The sequence below is a fragment of the Entelurus aequoreus genome, linkage group LG20, assembly GCF_033978785.1.
Source record: "Entelurus aequoreus isolate RoL-2023_Sb linkage group LG20, RoL_Eaeq_v1.1, whole genome shotgun sequence".
Taxonomy (NCBI): Eukaryota; Metazoa; Chordata; class Actinopteri; order Syngnathiformes; family Syngnathidae; genus Entelurus; species Entelurus aequoreus.
The window spans coordinates 34,041,963-34,063,230 of NC_084750.1; the positions used below are offsets into that span (position 1 = coordinate 34,041,963).

The following is a 21,268-nucleotide window of genomic DNA, read 5'->3' on the forward strand; positions in this document are numbered from 1 at the left end:
ATAGGAATATTCCAACGTAAAGAACAAGAGGATTAAATTAACTATATCTCTACATATATTAACGCTGTATGAGCTACAAAATAGATAAAGCTTATATATTCACTTTTATGATAAGTTAGAATGCTGATTGAAATGCTTACTATCGAGGTAGACAGACCATTTTCTGAACACGTTTTTAGTAGGTTGCCTGCTACTCACCCCTCCCACCGTGTCTTCATTTTTCCACTTTCTTTCTCAGGAAATAAGTCAATACTGCCAAAGTCGTCACTTCTTTACCAAACTGCTGCTTCAGCAAGTCTGTGGTGCCTTCACATGACCAGGTATCCTCAGGGTGTGGTGTTCAGCTTCTGACGGCCAACATGGAGTTGATTTCCCAGATGAGGTTGCGCAGTTGATCCATAATCTGCTTCAGCTGCTGGTTCTTCTGCTTCAATTTCTGTTGGAAGAAAAAAAACAATTCCAAATGATTTAGATGCTTTTTTATCGTCTGGACTAATTATAAGACAAAATGCCACCCGGCCAGATGAAGCGGCAGTTGTAATATATGATACTATAAAAGTCAGCCATAAAACAACATACCATGAAAGTCTTTCACTATATACTGCAAGCGATTTGCAACAAAAATGCTCAACTGGCACAGGAATGACCCGATTTTGATGAGGATTTTGAATATTTTGATACTTATTTTCTACCTCTGTGTTTCTTTTCTTGCGGCCAATAATGGCATCCTAGATTGACATTTTATATGGCGACTTACATACACTTATATGAAAAATTAAATGCCATTTCTTTTACCCATCATTTGCAGAGGCTGGACTTAAATATCTCAAAAGTGCATTTTAAGAGTTATTACAGCTATCATATTAGAACTACATGAGGCAATTCCTGAAGGAATTGCGTGTGAATGCTCCAATGCTGAAGTTGAACTGAAATCCTGGATTTTTTTTTAGAATTGTTGAAGTAGAGCACACAATTCCTTAACAGGCTGAATATTTTGAAGTTGGAACAGTTTGAATCAGATGAAAAATGTGGGAATTGTGGAACTTTGAAGAATGTCCAATTGATTTAAATGGGAATTTCCAAAAAACTTTGGAATTTCGGGAAAAGAGGATATTTTTTTTAAATGGTAAAAATTTCCTTGACCCGGCCACACACAAAGAAGTAGGTCAAGTTTTTTAAAATCTGTTTTGTCGTGTAGAATGACTTATGGAGCACAATAGTTTGATATGTCTGAGAACGCGACCGACGTATAATCCTTGATATCACTCGACAAATCTTTTTTTGTATAGGGATCTATTCCATTGCACAGTTGTATTTTTTGCTCGTATCTGCTTTTGGCAGGAAGACTTAAGCCTCTTTTGTACTCAAGTTAGTGCGCTATCTTGGCTTCATTGACTACCACTGGTTTTCACTTCCGGGAAGACGTCACATGTCGGAATACAAGCAATTGGGAAAGCCGGCTGTGGCCGTGGCTGAGCAGCAATGTTTTACTGGAAGCCATAACAGGATTTACGCAATAAATATTTATTAAAAACAGGAGGTGTTTTTTTATGTTTCTGAAAAATCAGACAGCCTTATTTTAAATTATTCACATTCACACAGAGCTGCAAAAAAAGACAAAGCATTGTAAGTTTATTTTGAAATTGCAGTGTTCCCTCGCAACTGTGTGGGTTTACTTAAAAAATATACAACATAAAGTAGCAAGAAACACGTCAATAATAAATAAAGCAAAACATGTTCTAGACCAAAAATCACTTCATCACTGCTCGCTAGTGTGACCATTATTGTGTAGAAATATGGGGAAATAATTACAAAGTACACTTCATTCACTAATGGTGTTACAAAAAATATCAGTTAGAATAATACATAATGTTGGATATAAAGAACATACAAATCCTTTATTTATTGAATCAAAGATACTGAAATTCCACGACATAGTGAATTTGCATACAGCTAAAATTATACACAAAGCAAACTATGATCTGCTACCCAAGAATATGCAACAATTCTTCTCAAATAAAGAGGAGAAATATAATCTTAGAGAAAAATGTAATTTAAAACATTTGTATGCACGTACAACACTTAAGACCTTCAGTATATCAGTATGTGGAATTAAATTATGGAATGGATTAAGCATTCCCTAATTAGGACTCCTGATGACGTTTTGAGACATCTCCTACAACTACAGAACCAGAATTGTGCTGCTGAAGCAAATCCGTTTTTTTGAATTTTTTTGGCGAAAAAATGTTTTCCTAAAATATGCATTTTCTGCCATTTTCGGTTTTTGTTGGGACTCCTGATGACGTTTTGAGACATCTCCTACAACTAAGAAACCAGTAATGTGCTGCTGAAGAAAGTCCGTTTTTTTTTTTTTTGTAAGGGTCCCCCCTTACGATATTTTAGCGAAAAAAAGTTTTCCAAAAAATTGCATTTTCTGCCATTTTCGGGGGTTTTTTTCTCCTAAAATATGCATTTTCTGCCATTTTCGGGTTGTGTCGGGACTCCTGATGACGTTTTGAGACATCTCCTACAACTACAGCACAAGAATTGTGCTGCTAAAGCAGGTCCATTTTTAAAAAAAAAATTTTAGCGAAAAAAAGTTTTCCCAAAAAAACATTTTCTGCCATTTTCGGGTTGTGTCGGGACTCCTGATGACGTTTTGATACATCTCCTACAACTAAAGCACCTGAATTGTGCTGCTGAAGCAAGTCCGTTTTTTTGAAATTTTTGTAAGGGTCCCCCCTTACATTTTTGCAAAAAAAAATTTCTCCTAAAATATGCATTTTCTGCCATTTTCGGGTTGTGTCGGGACTCCTGAGGACGTTTTGAGACATCTCCTACAACTACAGCACAAGAATTGTACTGCTAAAGCAGGTCCATTTTTAAAAACATTTTTTAGCGAAAAAGAGTTTTCCCAAAAAAACATTTTCTGCCATTTTCGGGGTTTGTTGGGACTCCTGATGACGTTTTGAGACATCTCCTACAACTACAGCACCAGAATTGTGCTGCTGAAGCAAGTCCGTTTTTTTGAATTTTTTGTAAGGGTCACCCTTACGACATTTTTGCAAAATTTTTTTTTCCTAAAATATGCATTTTCTGCCATTTTAGGGTTGTGTCGGGACTCCTGATGACGTTTTGAGACATCTCCTACAACTACAAAACCAGTAATGTGCTGCTGAAGAAAGTCCGTTTTTTTAAATTATTTGTAAGGGTCCCCCCTTACGATATTTTAGCGAAAAAAAGTTTTCCAAAAAATTGCATTTTCTGCCATTTTCGGTTTTTTGAATTTTTTTAGCGAAAAAAAGTTTTCGCAAAAAAGCATTTTCTGCCATTTTCGGGTTGTGTCGGGACTCCTGATGACGTTTTGAGACATCTCCTACAACTACAGCACCAGAATTGTGCTGCTGAAGCAAGTCCGTTTTTTTGAATTTTTTGTAAGGGTCCCCCCTTACATTTTTGCAAAAAAAAATTTCTCCTAAAATATGCATTTTCTGCCATTTTCGGGTTGTGTCGGGACTCCTGATGACGTTTTGAGACATCTCCTACAACTACAGCACAAGAATTGTGCTGCTAAAGCAGGTCCATTTTTTAAAAAAAATTTTAGCGAAAAAAAGTTTTCCCAAAAAAACATTTTCTGCCATTTTCGGGTTGTGTCGGGACTCCTGATGACGTTTTGAGACATCTCCTACAACTACAGCACCAGAATTGTGCTGCTGAAGCAAGTCCGTTTTTTTGACATTTTTGTAAGGGTCCCCCCTTACGACATTTTAGCGAAAAAAAGTTTTCCAAAAAATTGCATTTTCTGCCATTTTCGGGTTTTGTTGGGACTCCTGATGACGTTTTGACACATTTCCTACAACTACAGCACCAGAATTGTGCTGCTGAAGCAAGTCCGTTTTTTTGAATTTTTTGTAAGGGTCCCCCCTTGAATTTTTGCAAAAAAAAATTTCTCCTAAAATATGCATTTTCTGCCATTTTCGGGTTGTGTCGGGACTCCTGATGACGTTTTGAGACATCTCCTACAACTACAGCACCAGAATTGTGCTGCTGAAGAAAGTCCGTTTTTTTAAATTATTTGTAAGGGTCCCCCCTTACGATATTTTAGCGAAAAAAAGTTTTCCAAAAAATTGCATTTTCTGCCATTTTCGGTTTTTTGAATTTTTTTAGCGAAAAAAAGTTTTCGCAAAAAAGCATTTTCTGCCATTTTCGGGTTGGGTCGGGACTCCTGATGATGTTTTGAGACATCTCCTACAACTACAGCACCAGAATTGTGCTGCTGAAGCAAGTCCGTTTTTTTGAATTTTTTGTAAGGGTCCCCCCTTACATTTTTGCAAAAAAAAATTTCTCCTAAAATATGCATTTTCTGCCATTTTCGGGTTGTGTCTGGACTCCTGATGACGTTTTGAGACATCTCCTACAACTACAGCACAAGAATTGTGCTGCTAAAGCAGGTCCATTTTTAAAAAAAAATTTTAGCGAAAAAAAGTTTTCCCAAAAAAACATTTTCTGCCATTTTCGGGTTGTGTCGGGACTCCTGATGACGTTTTGAGACATCTCCTACAACTACAGCACCAGAATTGTGCTGCTGAAGCAAGTCCGTTTTTTTGACATTTTTGTAAGGGTCCCCCCTTACGACATTTTAGCGAAAAAAAAGTTTTCCAAAAAATTGCATTTTCTGCCATTTTCGGGTTTTGTTGGGACTCCTGATGACGTTTTGACACATTTCCTACAACTACAGCACCAGAATTGTGCTGCTGAAGCAAGTCCGTTTTTTTGAATTTTTTGTAAGGGTCCCCCCTTAAATTTTTGCAAAAAAAAATTTCTCCTAAAATATGCATTTTCTGCCATTTTCGGGTTGTGTCGGGACTCCTGATGACGTTTTGAGACATCTCCTACAACTACAGCACCAGAATTGTGCTGCTGAAGCAAGTCCGTTTTTTTTACATTTTTGTAAGGGTCTCCCCTTACGACATTTTAGCAAAACATTGTTTTCCTAAAATATGCATTTTCTGCCATTTTCGGGTTTTTTTGGGACTCCTGATGACGTTTTGAGACATCTCCTACAAGTACAGCACCAGAATTGTGCTGCTGAAGCAAGTCCGTTTTTTTTGAATTTTTTGTAAGGGTCCCCCCTTACGATATTTTAGCAAAAAAAAGTTTTCCAAAAAAGCCTTTTCTGCCATTTTCGGGGTTTGTTGGGACTCCTGATGACGTTTTGAGACATCTCCTACAACTACAGCACCAGAATTGTGCTGCTGAAGCAAGTCCGTTTTTTTGAATTTTTTGTAAGGGTCCCCCCTTACATTTTTGCTAATTTTTTTTTCTCCTAAAATATGCATTTTCTGCCCTTTTCGGGTTGTGTCGGGACTCCTGATGACGTTTTGAGACATCTCCTACAACTACAGCACAAGAATTGTGCTGCTAAAGCAGGTCCATTTTTTTTTTTTAAATTTTAGCGAAAAAAAGTTTTCCCAAAAAAACATTTTCTGCCATTTTCGGGTTGTGTCGGGACTAAGGCTGCAGCTAACGATTATTTTTCTATCGATTAATCTATAGATTATTTTTTCGATTAATCGGTTAATCTATAGATTATTTTTTCGATTAATCTATAGATTATTTTTCCTTTTACCGATTATTTTTTTATTTAAAATGAAGAGGAAAAAATAAATGTAGGCCCGTTTTTTCAAAAGGCATGGCTTTTATTTACAAAAAAAAAGAAGTATGGCCACTCAGTCAACATTGACAACAACATGACTAAATATTCTGTAACAATGTAAACATTTAAAACTTTTAACATTTAACAAAATTAAAAGTAGCTTATTTGCTTTTTAATGTGCAAATATACAAGTCAACATCCAGTGCAAATCTTAATATTCTGCAATAGTATAAGCATTTCAAAAGTAAAAGTATTGCTTATTTTGCTCTAAAATGTGCAAAAATAAAGATAAACATCCAATACAAAAAAGTGCAAAACGAAATATTCTGTAACAACAGTGTAAACATTTCAACAAAAGTGAAAGTATTGCTTATTTGCTAAAATGTGCAAAAATAAAGATAAACATCCAATACAAAAAAGTGCCAATCTAAATATTCTGGAGCACTGTAAACATTAAGTATTGCTTTTAAAATGTGCAAAATAAACATCCAGTCCAACACAGTACACAATAACCAATTCTACTCATTCCAGTGAGTGACTAACAGTTGTAATGAAGAAAGGTTAGCATGTCTACATGCTCTGCTTCTTTTCTTGTTTACAATATTCCCAACAGCTGAAAATAGGCGCTCAGAAGGGGTCGATGTGGCTGGAACTGAGAGCTAATTAGCCTTCATCTCAAGCCAGGACTGCGAGCGAGCTGAGCTGCAGTTTATATTTCTAGAAGGTCAACGGGCTCATAGTGATGTTACTAGTAGTTGACTGGGAGGTGTTTATTATCATTTGGGGAGTCCGCTGCCTGATGCTCACCTGCTAAACACCTATCTGCTCGACGCTAAAGCGCTGACTACATGCGCTCGAATACGCACTGCTGATTGGCTGATAATGCTTCGTGTGTACCAATCAGATGGTTGTGTGGGTGGGACAATGCTGCGTGTGTACCAATCAGATGGTTGTGTGGGTGGGACAATGCTGCGTGTTGAGACAGAGGCAGAGGAGCGAAGCAGCTTGTTAAGACTTTAGCAGCTAAAGTTAGCTTTAGCTTAGAAACTCGTTCGGTACACCCCCGTACCGAACCGAAAGCCCCGTACCGAAACGGTTCAATACAAAACACGTACCGTTACACCCCTAGCAGATACAAATGACACATTCATGTTTGCTCGCGCGGACGATTGACTAGTTGATGGTTTTCTTTTCAAATGTTCGTTCATAGCCGTTGTGCTGCTATTATAGGCCATTTCCGCTCGACACAGTGTGCATACAACAACATTATTAGGCCGTTTATTGAAATACTCCCACACTTTTGACCACTTTTGGCATGCTTTTCCCCCCTCGTTCGCACCGCTCGCATCGTCTGCTTTGATCGTCTGCTTTGCGCTTCGCCATGACGGTAGTGTGACGTAAATATGCGACGCGTCGACGCACAAAAACGGCGTCGACGTATTTACGTAACCGATGACGTCGACTACGTCGACGCGTCGTTTCAGCCTTAGTCGGGACTCCTGATGACGTTTTGAGACAGCTCCTACAACTACAGCACCAGAATTGTGCTGCTGAAGCAAGTCCGTTTTTTTGAAATTTTTGTAAGGGTCCCCCCTTACATTTTTGCAAAAAAAAAATTCTCCTAAAATATGCATTTTCTGCCATTTTCGGGTTGTGTCGGGACTCCTGATGACGTTTTGAGACATCTCCTACAACTACAGCACAAGAATTGTGCTGCTAAAGCAGGTCCATTTTTAAAAAAAATTTTTAGCGAAAAAGAGCTTTCCCAAAAAAACATTTTCTGGCATTTTCGGGTTGTGTCGGGACTCCTGATGACGTTTTGAGACATCTCCTACAACTACAGCACCAGAATTGTGCTGCCGAAGCAAGTCCGTTTTTTTGACATTTTTGTAAGGGTCCCCCCTCACGACATTTTAGCAAAACATTGTTTTCCTAAAATATGCATTTTCTGCCATTTTCGGGTTTTGTTGGGACTCCTGATGACGTTTTGAGACATCTCCTACAACTACAGCACCAGAATTGTGCTGCTGAAGCAAGTCCGTTTTTATGAATTTTTTGTAAGGGTCCCCCCGTACGACATTTTAGCTAAAAAATGTTTTCCTAAAATATGCATTTTCTGGTTTTGTGGGGACTCCTGATAACGTTTTGAGACATCTCCTACAACTACAGCACCAGAATTGTGCTGATGAAGCTTGTCCGTTTTTTTGAATTTTTTTAGCGAAAAAAAGTTTTCCCAAAAAAGCATTTTCTGCCACTTTCGGGTTGTGTCGGGACTCCTGATGACATTTTGAGACATCGCCTACAACTACAGCACCAGAATTGTGCTGCTGAAACAAGTCAGTTTTTTTGAATTTTTTGTAAGGGTCCCCCCTTATGACATTTTAGCAAATTTTTTCCCCCTAAAATATGCATTTCCTGCCATTTTCGGGTTTCGTTGGGACTCCTGATAACGTTTTGAGACATCTCCTACAACTACAGCACCAGAATTGTGCTGCTGAAGCAAGTCCGTTTTTTTAAATTTTTTTAGCGAAAAAGTTTTCTTAAAAAAGCTTTTTCTGCCATTTTCGGGTAGTGTCGGGACTCCTGATGACGTTTTGAGACATCTCCTACAACTACAGCACCAGTATTGTGCTGCTGAAGCAAGTTCGTTTTTTTGAATTTTTTGTAAGGGTCCCCCATTACGATATTTTAGCGAAAAAAAGTTTTCCAAAAAAAATGCATTTTCTGCCATTTTCGGGTTTTGTTGGGACTCTTGATGACGTTTTGAGACATCTCCTACAACTACAGCACCAGAATTGTGCTGCTAAAGCAAGTCTGTTTTTTTGAATTTTTTTAGCGAAAAAAAGGTTTCCCAAAAAAGCATTTTCTGCCTTTTTCGGGTTGTGTCGGGACTCCTGATGACGTTTTGATACATCTCCTACAACTACAGCACCAGTATTGTGCTGCTGAAGCAAGTCCGTTTTTTTTAAATTTTTTGTAATGTATGATCGACTTCAAGAAACTCTTCAAACTTAAAGTGTTTACAAAGTACAAAGAAGAAGAACCATGATAAACATTCTGAATATATTTCATCCATCCATTTATTCATAAATAATCTTACTTATTTCATCATATGAAATATAACTTACTTCACCAATTATTATTTATTTATTTATTTTTAGTGTGATTACTTATGGAGTATATTGTGAATAAATTGAGAACAGGAAGTGAACAAAAGTTGTAGCAACTGTTATGTAAAAGAAAAGGGGTAGGATTAAATAAGCTCTGCTTCTTCCTACTCCTTTTCGAACATGTTAAAAAGAGAAACTGGAATTTGTGATGTATCATGTTGTATGCCTGCATGTTCGAAATAAACTCAAACTGAACTCAAACTCAACTTACTACGTTACACTGCCATCCTGGGTTTTGTTTGATTTTAATTGTAATTAAAAATAATTGCATGTCTTACAATGTCATCCAAAACGTGCGCCGTCTAAGTCTCCTGGCACAAAACCCAAACTTCAGAAGAAGCTGCTTACCATTGGAGAAAAGGTGAACCACCTTATTGCTAGGATAAAAGAAAGTACCGTATTTCCTTGAATTGGCGCCGGGAATATAGTATTCGCCTGCCTAGAATTACAGCCGGGTCAAACTCGTTTCGCAAAATAATTAGCGCATGCTTGGCACTTCCGCCGGGTCAAATATGAGTCATTAAATGACTCCCGCCTCCAGGTGGTAGAGGGCGCTAGTGATCCTTCTTGCGACTACCAGTACTGCAGGAGACAGGTACTGCAGAAGAAGACAACAAGCAGCAAGCATGCAGCAATTGTTTGCTTGCACTTTTAACATGGAGGATTACATATCTAAAATAAAACCGTTTTCTAAACTGGACTTTCAATCGAAGCAGGAGGTAATAATTAAAGGAATATCTCCAGAGACTTTTAAAATTGAAGAAAGATGAGAAAGACTGCCTTTGATCAGAAGCAGCTGCACATGGACCCATCTACAAGTAAAGGTAAGATCATAATAACGTTTTTTTTATTAAATGTGTTTTTAATGATAAGGTATGCGCCGGAGTGAGAAGAGGTTTTAAAATAATTAGAGCATGCTTGCTCATTCCGCATGGTTTTGGTAACCGCAGGAGTGAGAAGATGTTTTAAATTAATTAGCGCCCCTGCGGCTATTCAAGGAAATACGGTAGATTAGCTACCGGTACAAGCTTCTATTGAGTAGCAGCCATTACAAGATCAATAGATGTGCAGTTTCTACATAAAAGGATGAGGTAAAATGTCTATTAAAAAGACTGCGCCAACAACTCTTACAACTTAGCTTCTCACTCGGATGAAATTACAAGATAATTGTGTCTTATGGTTAATGGTGGTTGGAGGTGGAAGCATCATGGTCCGGAGCTGCTGAAGTGATCCCTGCACGAGGGAGCAGTGGTTCATTGAGGGAAATGTGAATTCAAGCAGCTTAAAGAAAATAAGGAAAATACTTTGGAACTTAACTATAGCCAAGTTCACCTACATAGTGTATTAAAGGCCTACTGAAACCCACTACTACCGACCACGCAGTCTGATAGTTTATATATCAATGATGAAATCTTAACATTGCAACACATGCCAATACGGTCGGGTTAACTTATAAAGTGCAATTTTAAATTTCCTGCGAAACCTCCGGTTGAAAACGTCTATGTATGATGACGTTTGCGCGTGACGTCGATGGTTGAAACGGAAGTATTCGGACACATTGTATCCCAATACAAACAGCTCTGTTTTCATCTCAAAATTCCACAGTATTCTGGACATATGTGTTGGTGAATCTTTTGCAATTTGTTTAATGAACAATGAAGACTGCAAAGAAGAAAGCTGTAGGTGGGATCGGTGTATGCTAGCGGCTGGCTGCAGCAACACAACCAGGAGGACTTTGAGTTGGATAGCAGACGCGCTATCCGACGCTAGCCGCCAACCGCATCGATGATCGGGTGAAGTCCTTCGTTGTGCCGTCGATCGCTGGAACGCAGGTGAGCACGGGTGTTGATGAGCAGATGAGGGCTGGCGTAGGTGGAGCGCTAATGTTTTTATTATAGCTCTGACGAGGTCCCGTAGCTAAGTTAGCTTCAAGGGCGTTGTTAGCAACAGCATTGCTAGGCTTCGACACGCGGCACAGCATTAACCATGTAGTTACAGGTCCAGTGTTTGGTTCGGTGTCTCCTGATAGTAGTATTGTTGATCTTCTGTCTATCCTTCCAGTCAGGGGCTTATTTCTTTTGTTTCTATCTGCATTCAAGCACGATGCTATCACGTTAGCTCCGTAGCTAAAGTGCTTCACCGATGTATTGTCGTGGAGATAAAAGTCACTGTGAATGTCCATTTCGCGTTCTCGACTCTCATTTTCAAGAGCATATAGTATCCGAGGTGGTTTAAAATACAAATCCGTGATCCACAATAGTAAAAGGAGAAAGTGTGGAATCCAAAGAGCCCTTTTACCTAAGTTACGGTCAGAGCGAAAAAAGATACGTCCTGCACTGCACTCTAGTCCTTCACTCTCACGTTCCTCATCCACAAATCTTTCATCCTCGCTCAAATTAATGGGGTAATCGTTGCTTTCTCGGTCCGAATCGCTCTCGCTGCTGGTGTAAACAATGGGGAAATGTGAGGAGCCCTTCAACCTGCGACGTCACGCTACTTCCGGTACAGGCAAGGCTTTTTTTATCAGCGACCAATAGTTGCGAACTTTATCGTCGATGTTCTCCACTAAATCCTTACAGCAAACATATGGCAATATCGCAAAATTATCAAGTATGACACATAGAATAGATCTGCTATCCCCGTTTAAATTTAAAAAAATAATTTCAGTAGGCCTTTAAAGGAAACATTTACTTTAAAAAGTTTTCCGCAGTCGCCAGACATATTCTTTTCTTATGTCTTGACACACTAAGATTGGACCCCCAAGAGGGATGTTTTCGTTTTCCCTGGTGTCTCAGAAGTTACTGTATCTGCAGTAAAATCTGTAAAGATCCCGGTATTTGAGCAACACTCCTTTAGCCGTGACTAATTACAGGCCCTTTTTGCAGCGTAGATAACACCTTGAGCGATCGATTTCACACGGCTCCCTTAATATCAACTGTTTAGCTGATTGTCCTTGAAGATAATCCTGAGTGGACCATTTGGAGGCCTTACAGTTTATCGCTCGCTTTCTGTAGGACTCTCACTGCTTCATGAACGTTCTTTCACCTGGACCTTACGTTAGCCACGTCACTCTTTGACATTCATTCTCTAAGTATGTGTGTGCATATGTGAGTGTTTTTTTTACATGATATGCCTCACTACCCTGAGCAGCTCTTGAAGTAACTCGTCCATGTATTTTCTACAGTATTGAGATAGCATTCTGAGCCTTTTTAGTTTCACTCTCTGAAAGTAATACGAGCTCTGTATCACTGAACAGTTCTTTTCTTATGGCTTTGGAAAGTAAAGCATAATCGGATATTCTTGTCATAAGAATTTCAAGCATAAATTAATTAATTTGGCTTGTAAAGCAACAGATGTGTAACCTGACTCTCGCCAGATCCTTGTAATTCTCTGAGCTCCACACAAGGATGAGACTTCTCAATAGGAGATGTATTTCAGAAGGCGGGGTAAAAAAAATCTTTGGATGTGATTGGATAAACCACTTCTCCGTTATCTTGAATGACGTGCTCCTTCAACCACTCACACCAAAATCAACCCGTGACGCTGATGAGAGCGACGCTAGAAAATCCAAAACAGAACAGCCGACATATTGGATAACGACAGAGTGAAAAGTTAGACAACTTTTACTTAAACAACGCAGCAATGTCAGTAGACGATCGATGTTGTTTGTGCAAAGAAAATATGCGAATGAAAGGCTTCATTGGGAACAGCAAAAAAAAATTTCACAAAGTCGCCAACGAAAAAAGCATAGACGAACGTCTAACACAGGGGTCGGGAACCTTTTTGGCTGAGAGAGCCATGAAAGCCAAATATTTTAAAATGTATTTCCGTGAGAGTCATATAATATTTTTTTTACACTGAATATAACTAAATGCGTGCATTTTTTAGTAAGACCAGCATTTTTAGAGTATAATAGGTCACTTATTATTTTTAATAACATTGTTATTCTGAAGCTAACCAATAATAAATAAAATACTTCTTACCATTAATGCGACTTCTTGAACAGGTGCAATAGAAAACGGATGGATGGATATAAATGCATGAGAATGATTTACATTTTGACACTGTGATTACCAGCGTAATTAGGTAGGTAGGTAGTTAGGTCTTTATTGTTATTGCCCAAGTACAACAAAACTTTGTTTTCAGCACAAACCCGTGCTTGATTAGACAAACAAACAGTGTACAGGGTCACAGAACAGCTATGGGGAAAAAACTCCAGAGCAAAGCACATATACGTATTACAACATACAACTCGAGACTTGCAACAGAGAGGAGGGAGTGGGAGCTACGGTGGCAGGCTGCAGCTGTTCGAGCACTGCCCAGCCGTCCATCACCCCTAAGGGATTCGCGTCAAGGGCGTTGGATGTATTATTCATTACTTATCGTGTTAAGCAATGTCAGCTAAGATTTATCTGAGAGCCAGATGCAGTCATCAAAAGAGCCACATCTGGCTCAAGAGCCATAGGTTCCCTACCCCTGGTCTAACAGAACTTGGTTTGGAATTGTTGAACGTTCGGGAGAGACCGTGTCGAATATGCTTACGGTGCTTTCGCTTGATAGGGAAACTGGAAGACATTCTTTCCACTTTTAAAAGATGGCAAAAAACTGAAGAGGAACCAAGTTCTGAACAGTCATCTCCTTCGGCGACAGCGACATCAGAGAGTGCAAAGGTGTCTGTCGCACATAAACGGGACAGGGTTGAAATGGTGTCCCCATCCCCCGACACCTACTACTCCCCCCAGCTCCTAAACTACTGAATTGATATTCGATAGATTCGACAAAATAGTTGCAATAGTAGAATCAATGTCAGCACACGACTCCTCGCTGTGTGCCGCCATTGTTGTTTGAATCAAACAGTCGCTTCGGCGCTACGTCATATCTATAAAATCCCGCCCGGCGATCCTGATTGGTTCATTATTTTTTGCTATCTTGAAGGATTTTGCATTGCCCTCGAGCCCAGATCCTTGTGTGGAGCTCAGCGAACTTCAAGGATCTGGCGAGAGTCAGCTTAACAGATTTGCCTCAATTTAAAAACTTGAAGTCCACTTTTCCCTCTGAGGGAATATTACAGAGACAGCGAAAACTTCATATTAGGGAGCTTGCTGATATGCAAATAACTGCTTGTATCACACATATTTTTCTGCAAATCCAGGTAAATAATATTCCACTCATAATCTCATTATTATTGTGAGTCTTCCAATGATATTGTGTTTGCAAGAGTACATGATTCCACCTTGACACCGCTTCTCTTTGTGTGACAATAGCGAGGTCATTGCAAACAAAAACAAAAATCCTGCATGTGTACTCTCGCATCTCTAACCTCTCAACAGCCACCTGCATTGTTCTCTTTTGATGTTTTTTTCAATCTGTAAAAGGCTTCTGGTGACACTTTCTGACACCCAGCCTTGAACACTGTCGAGTAGCCACTCAAGGAACGTAAACAAGAAAGTGTTGTCGTCTTAAAAGACCGCCTGCAGAGAATCCGAATTGCCTCATATCAGCTGGCACTAGGGATGAAATAGCTTGGAAATATATCGCAGCTCACAAAAGTGTTAGATGTGTTATTTTAGCAATACTACTATAAAGGCAAAATACAACTAGAAGGTCGCCCAGCCGAGCACAAACTTCCAACAAGGCCAAACTGTTCATCAAATTGCAAAAACTACACCACATGAAATGCACCAGTCGACAGAGACAATGAGGCAAATTTTCTACAAGAAACTGAGGGGAGCAAGAAAAAGGCCAGCTTAACCATTCATAACTAAGACACGATCAATCGTTCGATCAAATCGATAGATCTTTATTGATTCCTTCGGGAGAGTTCCCTCAGGAAAATTAAAATTCCAGCAGCATTGTACAGATTTGAGATATAATTTAAAAAGTAAAATGTAAATAAATAATGAGGGTATATGTTATTGTTTTGCATCCCCTGTCATCCTAGTACCCCCCTCTCCCCAGAAAGGAGTTGTACAGTCTGCTGGTGTGTGGGGCAAAAGAGTTTTTGAGTCTATTAGTCCTGCACTTGGGATGAAGCAGTCTAGCACTGAACAGGCTCCTCTGGCTACTGATAATGGTATGCAGAGGGCGACTAGCATCATCCATGATGCTCACTAGTTTTTCCACAGTCCTCTTCTCAGCCACCGTCACCAGTGAGTCCAGTTTTATTCTGATCGTAGAGTCGGCCTGCCTGATCATTTTCTCCATTCTGGAGCTGTCCTTCCTAGATGTACTGCCCCCCAGCACACTACGATGTAGAACACAACACTGGCAACCACAGACTGGTAGTACATCCACAAGAGTTTTTTGCAAATGTTGAAAGAGTGCAGCCTCCTCAGGAAGTACAATCCTACTCTGTCCTTTCCTGTACAACATTAGTATTTGTGTCAATTTTTGCTATGAAGCAATTTTTTAATATTGGCATGGTGACACTAAAAGACCTATCTGCTCAACCAATGAGCAACCAGTGGTGTCACTACATACTGATTTAAATCAAAGAACCATTCAGAAACAATTCCAAAAGCTTGTGCCACTGTCAAGGTTTTGAGTCAGTGCTGTGCTCGTTTATGATCCGACTTCACAGGCTTTTACAATCTCAGGATCAATCAAAGTTGAAGCCTTGAAAAAGCCCTGAACTAGACAACACTCATAAAAGGAGCGTGTGACTTATTTACTTTTAGTATCAAACATTCAAAGGGACTAAGGCCAAGACATTTTGCGCATGCGAGTCTACATGCAGAGTAAGGTCATGTGAATGGGTGACAACGGGAGGCTTTACAGAATCAGAATAATTTCTGCAGTGTATCAAAAAATACTAATTTGTCTGACACATTTTTAGTTCATATCCATCAAGTTTGAATCCAATTTTAAATTTGGAGGTGACCTAAATGATGTAACAGTAATGGTAGTGAGTAGGGGTGTAAAAATTGATAATTATATCGATAAATTGATTTATATTCCTAAATTTCAAGTATATCAATATGTCCTTGGCAAATTTGCCTTCCAGAAAATAGGTATCGATTCAAAATTGATTTAAAAGGGAATCGATCGATTTCATTGATACTACAAAAAGGAAAACATTGAAGAAAAACAAACTTTATATAAAGTTTTGCACTTTTAATAATAAAGTGTGAATGTGTGTGTGAATGGGTGAATGTGGAAATACTGTCAAAGCGCTTTGAGTACCTTGAAGGTAGAAAAGCGCTATACAAGTATAACCCATTTATCATTTATTTATTATTTAAACGTTAAGTCTATTTTTACCCATCTAAAAAAAAATGGCAGATACCAACGGTGGTCGAGAAAGGTCATAAATGCAAACGCCACAAGACAATAGTGTAATATTTGTGATATGTGTTTGTGCCTTTAAGAGGTGGTACTGTTGTCAATCAATCAATCAATGTTTATTTATATAGCCCTAAATCACAAGTGTCTCACAAGTGTCTCACAAGTGTCTCACAAGTGTTGTGTGTGACAAGTGGGAGAGCAGCAGAGTGAATGGGGCCGCAAAAGAGTTTGGATGTCTGTGTGTTGAGTATCTGAACGTGAGTTGTGGCTAACAGCAGCTCTTGTACAAGTGTCTTTTGACTCCCTGACTTTGTTACCGCTTGTTAATAAAGTGTCAGAGTGTATTTCCGAGTCGGTCTCTCCTTCTCCAATGTGGGGCATTACAATATTATTAATTAAAACAAAACAACTTTCAGCCACAGCATGATTGCAAAAGCCACAACAAAAACGGCACAACACAGTATTATATAAGCCGCAATGCAACTTAAAGACACGCAAATCCGAAGTGATAGTGGAGCAAGTCATGGCAATGCATCCACTCCCAGAACAAAAGAAGAGCTAATTTAATCCGAAACAAATAATTATAGTTCAAATATTTTTTTGATATGGATTAACCTCCTCCAGTGTACTTTTTAGGAGAACATTGTAGTGGAAGATACTGCTCTGTGCATACTGCAATGGGCCTCCACATACTATGACATAACGGCCTCTGTATGTCAAACCTGGGAACAGTGTCTCTGTCAGGAGCATCACTGGTGCTCCACAAGGAACTGTCAGCATCATTCCTGTTCATATTCTGTCAAGAACAATTTCAAAGTCAAGTCACATTCAAAAATACTCTGACAATACAGCCCTTGTGGCCTGCCTGAAAAGGATAAGCAGAGGGAACTTGTAGAGGCCTTTAGAGACTGGTCTAGTAAATGTCGTCACCACCTGAACACAGCCAAAACCAAAGAGACGGTGGTGGACTTTAGAAAAAAAAGGGTCAGCTCATCAACTAGTCTCAGAGACCCCTTTTAAAGAAGAGCAGTTTGCACCCAAATATTTTTAGTAACTGCCGACCAGTATCAAACTTAAAGTTATTAAGTAAAGTTTAAAAAACAAGACAGTTACTTCTTAAATATAGATAACATTTTAGAAAGACATCAGTCTGGTTTTAGGATGAACCACAGTACCGAGACAGCACTTTTAAAGCTTTTAACTAACATCAGGTGGAATCTACATAACAAAAAGCTCACAGTGTTTGTTCTGCTGGATCTAAGCGCCGCTTTTGATACAGTAGACCATCACATTTTATTAAACAGACTCCGGTACGGTTTTTAACTGGTTTCGCTCTTATCTCACGGACAGAAGTTTTTATGTACGTTTTTATGTTCCTCATGAACCCATGTAATACGATGTGGGGTTCCTTAAGGCTCAATTTTAGGTCCCATTTTTTAAAATCTTTATATGCTGCCTCTTGGGGAAGTCATTAGGAGACAGCATCAGTTTCCGCTGATAATATACGGTTGTACATTGCCATGTCTCCTGATGATAGGACTAATAGATACCCTTTTTAACAGCATTGTTGACATCAAGTCATGGAAGGCAGTGGATTTCCTACAGCTCAACCAGGACAAAACAGAAGTTTTAGTTTTAGGCCCTGAAGACCAGAGGGAGAAACTTTGACCAAAGTTACAAGATGTTAAACAAAGTCTATAAAAAATCTGGGTATGATTTTTAACCACACATATTAAAAATATTACAAAAAAGATTTTTATCATCATAAGAAGATAGCAAGAGTCCAAACGTTTCTCTCCGAGGCCAAAACAGAGATGGTAATGCATGCTTTATTTCCTGTTAAGTTTTTAAATGTCTTGATGGCCTTGCACCTTCTTATCTATCTGACCTGCTTTTACCGCATCACCAATTGCGGCTCTTGAGGTTCCCTGGAACTGGCCTTTTAGCTTTACCAACTACCAGAACAAAGACCCACAGTAGGGCGGCATTTAGCCACTATGTCCCCCACCTGTGGAACAACTCGCCAGAAAGCCTCAGGACTGCAGAGAGCATTGAAGTAAAAAAAATAAAATAAGGGTAAAGACATCTTTTCAATTAGGCCTTTTACTGAATATGTTAAACTGTAATGTTTATTATGTTGTTTTCTATCTTAATTATTGTTATACTGTAACAAACGCACCCAAGTTCCCCGGGTGTCTTTGCCACTACGCATTTAAGGAGTCACGGGTGGGACCTGATATTCAGCTGGGAAATGATTAATATATTAAATAAACACAAGACATGTATAACTATCAGCCACAAAACGAACAGGCTTATATTTAATATGCCACAAATTAATCCCGCATAGCAAACAACTCCCCCCTCCCGTCCATATAACCCGCCAATATAAATCAAACACCTACACAACACACTAAATCCCACAGCCCAAAGTTCATACAACACATATATTTCCCCAAAGTCCCAAAAGTTACGTACGTGACACGCACGTAGCGTGACATGCACGTACGGGCAAGCGATGAATGTTTGAAAGCCGCAGCAGTGTACTCACGGTACCGAGACTGCGCATCCAACTCAAAGTCCTCCTGGAAAGAGTCCCTGTTCTCCCGGTTCTCCACAGGCCAATGGAAAGCACACCAAAAAAGTCAAAAGGCAGATTATTCCAAGAAGTGGCTCCGTGGCAAAAAACACTGCGTCTGACAGGTGCTCCAGGTGGTTAATGACGTCACTTTCCGCTTCCCCCCGGTCTGATAGAACCGGATGCCTTTTATATCCCCACATATTATTTACGTACATATTTAATATTAACATGATTATTAAATACGCCTGTAACAGTTTATAATAAGTAAATGGATGACATAATAAGTATATATATATATTTATTTTCCCAGCTGAGCACAAGTTAACTGTGACTGGCAATTTATTATATATATATATATCGATGGACCCCTATGGCCATTACATTCCCCCCCCCCCAGCCAGCGGCTTATGGGGACCATAATAGGGTTTCATGTTTACCACATTAATAGTATCCACCTTACACTTATCAGTCAACCAACGAATACTGTAATTTACAGGACTCAACTTCTTCTCTACCCGCACAGGACCTAACCATCTGGGTGCTAGTTTGGCAGAGAATTTACTTGAAGCTTTGGAAAGTGGGTGCGCCCTAATCCAGACCAGATCCCCAACTATAAAGTGTACATCTTTGTGTCGTGCATTATAATATCTGGCTTGTCGAGCTTTGGACGCGCCTACATGTCTCTCCACTTCCTCCTTTAGGTGTGTGTGTGTAAGTATGGTGTGATATGCAGATGTGTGTGGTGGTGGAGCTTTGTGCACCAGTCGTTCCAGGGGTCCCATCAGATTCCGCCCGAGAGTCAACCTGGCAGGGGTTGAACCAGTCGTCTCATGGACAGCGGTGTTAAGGGCAAACCGGAATTCAGGCAGCCACTTATCCCAGTCCTGATGATGGTTCCCTACGAAGGCGGCAATCATAGTCTTGAGGGTGCGATTGACTCGTTCTGTCATGTTGGTTTGGGGGTGGTAAGCTGTGGTTAGTTTATGGGTTACCCCCCAGGATTCGCACAGACGGGACATCAGTTGGCTTGTGAACTGTGGCCCTCGGTCAGACACAAGATATGTGGGAACTCCCCAGCGAGTGAAAATGTCATTTTTGAGAATTTGGCAGACCTTGGGAGTTTTGGCGTCTTTCAGGGCAAAAAGCTCTACCCACTTGGAGTAGTAGTCCACCACCACCATCAGTACAGAGTTCCGGTCCTTACTGAGGGGAAAAGGTCCCATGAAGTCCACTCCCAGCATTTCTCCTGGGGCGTTGACGGTAGAGGACTGGAGTTGCCCAGCTGGCTTGTCGTTGGGGTTTTTGTATTGTTGACAAGTCCTGCATGCTTGGACGTGACTCCAGACATCCTTCCTTACTGTCGGCCACCAAGCTACTTCCAGAATTTTCAAGAGTGTCTTCATTCTCCCCAGATGTCCTCCGAATGGACTGTCATGAAAGTAGGCCAGGAACTGCGGCACCAGAGACAATGGCACTAATTGAAGCCGCCATACTTAGATGGTACTCCCCGGTACCACACCCCTTGCTGAAGTTGATAGTGGATCCGGCCAGGCGTAGGTTGGTCAACAGAGGGTCCACATTCCAGACATGTTGAATCAGTTTTTTGGGCCTCAGAGAGATCTTGCAGTGTGCTGGGTAGATCTGACCAGTAGGTTTTCGGGACAACAAGGCAAATCTTCCCTTCTGGTGATTGGGGTGCCCGTGACAGTGCATCCGGCACCACATTGCAGCAGCCCTTCTTGTAATGGACTCTGAATGTGAATCCCTGGAGTCTCAGCGTCCATCGTGTAAGTCGGGACGAAGTCTTAGGGCAGTTGAATGCCCAGGCAAGAGCACTGTGGTCCGTGAAGACATCAAAAGTTGTTCCCTCGAGGAAATGTCTCCACTTCTCAACTGCCCACACCACAGCCAAGCACTCTTTTTCGGCAGTGGAGTAGCGGACTTCAGCTCCTTGGAGCGCTCTGGAGGCAAAGGCAATTGGCCGTTCTTCACCTTCAAGGCGTTGCATCAGGACCGCGCCGAGGCCCAAGTCACTGGCATCACAGTGAACCTGGAAACTGATTTGTGGATGGGGCTGAGCAAGCACTGGTGGAGACTGTAAAAGGGATTTGAGGTGGTCAAAGGCCTCCTGGCAGGTAGGACTCCACTCCCAAGGAACATCCTTCTTCTTTAGTTGGTTTAGAGGAGACGAAATGTCGGCCAGCCTGGGGATGAACTTGTGGTACCAGCCGACCATGCCAAGAAACCTCTGAAGACTCTTCAGGTCTGTGGGAGGGGGGTATGCAGTTATTGCTGATATTTTTTCCGGATCTACTTCCACTCCTTTGCCTGATATTAGGTGTCCAAGGAAGGTGAGCTGATCTTGAAGCAGGTGGCATTTCTTGATGTTGAGAGTAAGGTTGGCTTGTTGTAATTTTGCAAACACCACTTCAAGGTCAAGCAGGTGTTGTTCTTCTGTTTGTGAAAACACAATGATGTCATCAATGTACACGAAACAGATCCTTCCCCTAAGCTCACCCAGAACTGTCTCCATTAAACGCTGGAAGGTCGCCCCAGCATTGCGCAGTCCAAATGGCATGA

General features: G+C 40.3%; 1 protein-coding gene across 2 annotated transcripts in view; it reads right to left on the bottom strand.

Annotated features, from left to right (window-relative positions):
• The window catches only part of med30 (mediator complex subunit 30), a 148,052-nt gene that overhangs the window by 911 nt on the left and 125,873 nt on the right, over positions 1-21,268 (bottom strand). Inside the window, exon 5 of one of the 2 annotated variants that reach the window (XM_062029981.1) lies at positions 1-436. This exon is cut by the window's left edge and continues 911 nt beyond it. In XM_062029981.1, the coding sequence (XP_061885965.1) occupies positions 341-436 (96 nt within the window). In that variant the 3' untranslated portion in view covers positions 1-340. The remainder of the gene's footprint in view (positions 437-21,268) is intronic. The other variant, XM_062029982.1, reaches the window with a different exon arrangement.